The sequence below is a fragment of the Oncorhynchus kisutch genome, linkage group LG8, assembly GCF_002021735.2.
Source record: "Oncorhynchus kisutch isolate 150728-3 linkage group LG8, Okis_V2, whole genome shotgun sequence".
NCBI lineage: Eukaryota > Metazoa > Chordata > Actinopteri > Salmoniformes > Salmonidae > Oncorhynchus > Oncorhynchus kisutch.
In genome coordinates this window covers 64644567-64651219 of record NC_034181.2, presented here as the reverse complement: position 1 = coordinate 64651219, position 6653 = coordinate 64644567, and the positions used below count along the sequence as shown (strand labels likewise).

The 6653-nt window shown below is 44.0% G+C and overlaps 1 protein-coding gene across 1 annotated transcript in view; it reads left to right on the top strand.

The window, feature by feature from the left end:
- LOC109895262 (myotubularin-related protein 13) overlaps window positions 1-6653 on the top strand; it is a 130221-nt gene that overhangs the window by 101483 nt on the left and 22085 nt on the right. The window contains exons 17-18 of the mRNA XM_031829446.1: window positions 4965-5199; window positions 5395-5522. Of these exons, the coding sequence (XP_031685306.1) occupies window positions 4965-5199; window positions 5395-5522 (363 nt within the window). The remainder of the gene's footprint in view (window positions 1-4964; window positions 5200-5394; window positions 5523-6653) is intronic.

Below are 6653 nucleotides of genomic sequence, written 5' to 3'. Positions count from 1 at the left end.
GTCCAGTGTAATTGATTTGTAAGTTTGTCTGGCAGGGCCTTGTCTGACATTTATGGCTGAGGCCATGTTGTACACATCTCTGCTGCCAGCAGCACATTCAATCCTATGAACTCTGTAAACAAGCGCAGGAATGACCCTGGTGGGCCATCAGCACAGAGATTTATGACTCGTAGAGTTGGAGCTCTCCTTGCCTCTATGTGGAACCTGCTACTGCTTTGGCCCAAGGTTCAGGGGGAGGAGGAGGTAGCACTGTTGGGTCTGTCGGGATTAAACAATCAGCTAAGGGAGCTGGGCGTACTGGTGTACCTTGGGCACTCCAAGCTACAAGCAGTGAAAATGGTCACTGTGATAAGTAGCTATCGCTGGCTCTAATGTCTAGTGTGTGTAGGGGTGAATACTTTGTTAGAGTTCCAGCTGGCAGCCTCATTGGGGTGCTAGGGGACCGTTGGGGCCTTTAACACACTGGCCCCTGGCCCTGGGCCATCCAACACCAGCAGGACCATGTTTCTCTTATCTATTGGCCAGAACTCAACCGCAAAGCCTCTGGACCTACCTGACCTTAGCATGGATGTCCCTTCAGGTAGAGCAGAGCTTTCCTCTGCTAGAGAGTAAACAGAAAATACCGCACCCCACACACACACACACACAAAGGCTGTGATCATCTGATGGACCAGTGACACCATTCTGTTCCCCATGGAAGATATGAACCCTTCTGACTAGAGGGCATTTACTGTCTAGGCCCCCTCACACAGGAGTGCTCAACTTGGCTACAGTTTGATGAGCTAGAGAGACAAAGCAGTGTTAGACCAGCTGCTTTCAGATCTGGCTCTGCTGGGGAGCTGATGAGAAACCGACTTCCAACACAGTGGAATGGAGTTTGGATTTGCAGGTTGCTTCAAAGCACCTCAAAACAGACGTTCAGCGGTTGTCAGTGCTCATTGACGAGGGGTTTGCTTTGGATCCTCCAGCATTTCTTGAAGCATGTAAATCAACATATAGTGGTAGTGTGTGGTAAAAGTTGAGTTAATAATTCAGAAGGTCACTGGAAAGATGTTGCGTAGACTACACTCGATGCATATATCAAAATGAACTAAAGGAATTATTGTAGTAGTAAAAAATGTAGGACCAAATGATTAACTTGGGAGTATTACTGATGATTAGTCTCCACGGAACACATGCTTTGTTTTTCTTGGCATCGCATTAGTAACTAGGAAGCTGTGTTATACGCTATTTGATGCTGAGTGTTCGTGTAACACACAGTGTGTTGGTGATGTGTTGCTTTTATGTCATAGTGTGTGTGTGTGTGTGTGATACGTTTGTCTTCGATATGCTCAGCTGTTGTTTAGGTGCAACGTTTGTGTTGATGTCTATCCTTATCTAATGCACTGATATGTTGACATTAGGGCTGAGGGTCATCTGTTCTTTTAACTATTGGTCTATCTATTGGTTTACATTTTTAAATGTGTAATTGTCCATATATAGACACACCCTATGTGTTTGAATAAATCAACTACAGTGCCTTTGGAAAGTATTCAGACCCCTTGACCTTTCCCCCATTTTGTTATGTTACAGCCTTATTCTAAAATATATTTTTTGCCCTCATCAATCCTTAGTTCCAGCAGCATACCACCCTGCATACCACTGCTGGCTTACTTCTGAAGCTAAGCAGGGTTGGTCTTGGTCAGTCCCTGGATGGGAGACCAGATGCTGCTGTTGGAGGGCCAGTAGGATGCAATCTTTCCTCTGGGCTAAAAAATTATCCCAAATCCCCAGGTCAGTGATTGGGGACATTGCTCTATGTGGGGTGCCGTCTTTTGGATGGGTCGTTAAACGAGTGTCCTGACTTTCTGTGGTCACTAATTACACCTAATCATCCCCAGCTTACAATTGGCACATTCATCTCCTCTCCTCCAGGTCGTTGCTGTAAATGAGAATGTGGTCTCAGTCAACTTACCTGGTAAAATAAGGGTTAAATAAAAAATACCAAAATCAACACACACTACCCCATAATGACAAAGCAGAAACAGGTTTTTAGAAATGTTTGCTAATTTATAAAAAATAAAAAAGGAAATCACATTTATGTAAGTATTCAGAACCTTTACTCTGTACTTTGTTGAAGCACCTTTGGCAGTGTTTACACCCTCAAGTCTTCTTTGGTATGATGCTACAATCTTGGCACACCTGTATTTGGGGAGTTTGTCCCATTCTTCTCTGCAGATCCTCTCAAGCTCTGTCAAGTTGGATGGGAAGCGTTGCATAGCTATTTTCAAGTCTCCAGAGATGTTCGATCGGGTTCAAGTCTGGGCCACTCAAGGACATTCAGAGACTTGTCCCGAAGCCACCCCTGTGTTGTCTTGGCTATGTGCTTAGGGTCATTATCCTGTTGGAAGGGGAACATTCGCCCCAGTCGGAGGTCCTGAGCGATCTGGAGCAGGTTTTCATCAAGGATCTCTCTGTACTCATCTCTCTGTTCATCTTTGTATTAATCCTGTCTAGTCTCCCAGTGAAAGCTGCTGAAAAACATCCCCACTGCATGATGCTGCCACCATCATGCTTCACCGTAGGGATGGTGCCAGGTTTCCTCCAGACGTGACGCTTGGCATTCAGGCCAAAGAGTTCAATCTTAGTTTCATCAGACCAGAGAAACTTGTTTTTCATGGTCGAAGAGTCTTCAAGTGCCTTTTGGCAAACTTCAAGTGGATTGTCATGTGCCTTTTTGCTCATGAGTGGCTTCTGTCTGGCCACTCTACTATACAGGCCTGATTGGTGGAGTGCTGCAGAGATGGTCGTCCTTTTGAAAGATTCTAGCATCTCCACAGAGAAACTTTAGAGCTCTATCAGTGACCATCTGGTTCTTGGTCACCTCCCTGACCAAGGACCTTCTCCCCCGATTGCTCATTTTGGCCGGGCGGCCAGCTCTAGGAGTCTTGGTGGTTCCAAACTTCTTCCATTTAATAATGGAGGCCACTGTGTTCTTGGAGACCTTCAATGCTGCAGAAATGTTTTGGTACCCTTTCCCAGATCTGTGCCTCGACACAATCCTGTCTCGGAGCTCTAGGACAATTCCTTCGACCTCATGGCTTGGTTTTTGCTCTGACATACACTGTCAACTGTGGGACCTTATATAGACAGGTGTGTGCCTTTCCAAATCATGTCCAATTAATTTCCCACAGGTTATAGAAACATCTCAAGGATGATCAATGGAAAAAAGGATGCACCTGAGCTCAATTTCGAGTCTCAATACAAGGGTCTGAATACTTATGTAACAAGGTTTTTCTATTTATTTTTAATACATGTGCAGGAAATTCTAAAAACCTGTTTTCACTTTGTCATTATGGGGTATTGTGTGTAGATTGCTGAGGAAAATGTTATATTTAATACCTTTTAGAATAAGGCTGTTATGTTGTAAAAGTCCAGGAATCTGAATACTTTCTGAAGGCATTGTATATGTACTGAGTTTGTCTGGTGTTTTATTAAACTATTTGATGAAATAAGACACACGAATGACTCAAGAAGGGAGCCCGATAGCCACGCTGTGTTAAAATGAAATGACGATGAGTGCCTGGGTGACTGGTGCACGTTGTCTCTTTCTCCTCCCTGCTGTAGCGAACAGGCACCACAGCAAGTGTTTATCGCCGCTGTCTGTGCTGAAGCTGCAACATAATTACAGCCATTTTGTTTCTTTCTTGTTTCTGACTGAAAGGTTCTGTTACCGAAATACCTCATTTGTTTAGGAAAAACATTCCCTCAAACCTTGCTCTCTTTATGCGAAAAATGTATGCATCGCATGCACGCAACCAATAAGGCCTGACCTATAACCTATCATAATCACAATAATATTTGGTTATAACAAACTCTGAGCATGTAATACATGTGACAGCAAAATGGATGCGGAGGACGTGAAAAAATAACTTCGAAGCGGGTGAATGTTTACTGGCTGCTTAGGAGGGAAAGGGGAAGTCAGATCTGTGGAAGACATTTGACTTAGTGTTGCGTCAGTATTATGTGTGCCAAACAGTTGCTGCTAGATTAAAATATCATTTTTTCTGACCATTTGGAACAGTGTAAACAACACTAAATAAGTGGACCAGAGAGTCTGTATCAAGCCTTTATTACAGCAGACTAAAAACAGTTGCATGCATTCATGAATTGTGGTTTGTTGTTTGGGCTAATTATTGAAAGCTTCCTTTGTTATTTAATTTTAAAACGAAAATGCTTGAGAGCTGGGTACATATTATGTGTGACAAACAGGTGCTGTTAGATTACAATATAATATTTCTGCCTGTTTGGAAGAGTGTAAACAACACTAAATACATTAAGTAATACCAGTCTGTACTAACCCCCCCCCCCCCCCCAAAAAAAAAATGTAAAGCTTAAATTACAGCATAGCAATGATTAAAAACAGCAGAATCTGTGAAATTGCTTTATCTTGACATTTTGCTGTTGCATGAGGCTTGGTCCTCATGGAATCATTAGGTTATTAACTAATCACTCAAACAGGCAACAGAAGCAAGACCTGTCTTATTTCTGTAGATATATATGGATGATTTATAAAGAGGCACATTTCAATTCTACTCTGCATTGAAGATTATTTCAGGACCGCGGACAGCGACTGTATCCAATTCGGGAGAATGCGAATTTGTTATAAAATATTATTCAATTGATTTATTATTGTTGTACTAATATGATCATATACAATTTCAGTATCAAATATCTTAGAGTGATAGACGGTGCCATTCCGTATCTTCCGTAATGAATTAGTCCACTGAGACAGGCGCAAATCAGACAGGTTTCTTGTCCACCATGAAGAAAATAAAATAGTGACTGCTCAACTAAAGAAATCTCGTTCAACCAACAGCCTACCGACCAGACAATCAACCAGTCAGCTAAATGGGGTCAGCCCTAGTTGACATGCTTAAGTACATGGTGTGCGTGCAGGTATCAGTACATACAGTATGTTCTGATGGAGTGTGTTTGACATGTACATCCTCTACGCCACCCAGCCTAAGATCCTGCGCCCAGCGCTGCTCCCTGGTGAAGAGTTTGTGTTGGAGGGTCTTAGAGTGGTCCTGGACCCTGATGGCAGAGAGGAGGCTACGGGGGGGATGCTCGGGGGACCGCACATCCTGCCAGCAGAGGGAGCACTCTTCCTCACCTCCTACCGCATCATCTTCAAGGGCTCCCCACACGACCCACTAGGTAAATCATCCAGCTAGCATCTAATTATACTTTTCCTTCTTGAGGTACCGCATAAGAAGTTGATAGTGCACTTTGGGATTCCCAATGTATATAGGGTATCATTTGAGATGAAGCCTGTTTTGGACTATGTTGTGTGGATGAGGTACATTAGCATAGAAGTGTATGTTGAGGTGGTGTGTGTGTGTGTGTGTGTAGTGGGGGAGCAGGCTGTGATCAGGAGCTTCCCAGTGTCCACCTTGACCAAGGAGAAGAAGATCAGCGTCCAGAACCAACTGCAGCAGAACATGCAGGAGGGACTGCAGCTCCGCTCGGCATCCTTCCAGGTAACACACACACCTACTCCTGATGATGATGAAGGTACATTATTGAAGAGGTGATTATGATTCTATGGGCTTTTCCATTATTGATTTCATAGTGGAGGGATCTGTCTCCGTACGTGGATCTGTCTCCGCTCATTCCTACATTAGTCTATCTCAGACCGCACTGGGACGATTTTGACGCAACTTGGGTGAATGATGTGTCTTGCCATAGAGATCCACCATTTACAAAATTACACTGATTGCCCAAGGCGGGAGCTGTAGTAATTAACTGAAATGTGTCGCCCATGTGTCATTCATGGGCGACGACATGTTTACTGTTCCCATGCCTCTCATTAAGTACACAAAGTCCTATTTCTTAGATTTTAACGTAGTTTTTCCAAGTATGTGAGTGTTCCCTCCTTTTGCCGCAAGCTATGTGTAAGATTGCAGAACATGTACAACAGATTCACAGAGAAGCCAGAATTACTGATCAGTTGTGACATTTGGAGAGATTAAAGGAATGCATATGCTACAGACTCTACCCTATATCCAGGCTGATATCAATACATTTCTTGGAAGTTATACGAGTAACCTATGTTGAGTTTGATTTGAAGGGAAAAAAGGCAACCGTGCACATGTTTTTGGTCTTTCACAATTCATGTAGTGCTGTAAAATTGCTATGGTTCATTCCTATCTTTTTAGTAACACGGACAATAAAACAGGCCTTTATGTGGCGAGGGGGTCACTCGGCCTAGCTGGGCCTGTGGGTGTGTGAGTGTGTGTGTTAGCGAGCAAGAGTGTGTGAGTGTGTTGCTTAAGCCTGGCCAGAGGGCTGTGTCTAAGTCTGGGGTGCATTATCAGGCCTTTATTGAGAGCTGCAGGCTGCTGGGGATCCACAGGAGAGGGGGGGGGGGGGGGGGCTAGGTCTCCTCTCCGCAGGCAGGAACTGGTGGGATGTTGGGGGAGGGATGGATGGGGAGAGGAGGGACTACTGGGTCAGGGCGGTCAATGAGAAGCGGACCTCACTCTGGAAAGACAGTCTGTGTGAAATATGTGAACATTCCGTACATTCTGTTTCCGATTTGCAATTATTAGTATTTACTTCCCTGCGAGGAAAAAAACAACAACATGTGAATAGAAATATGCCGAGTTTTT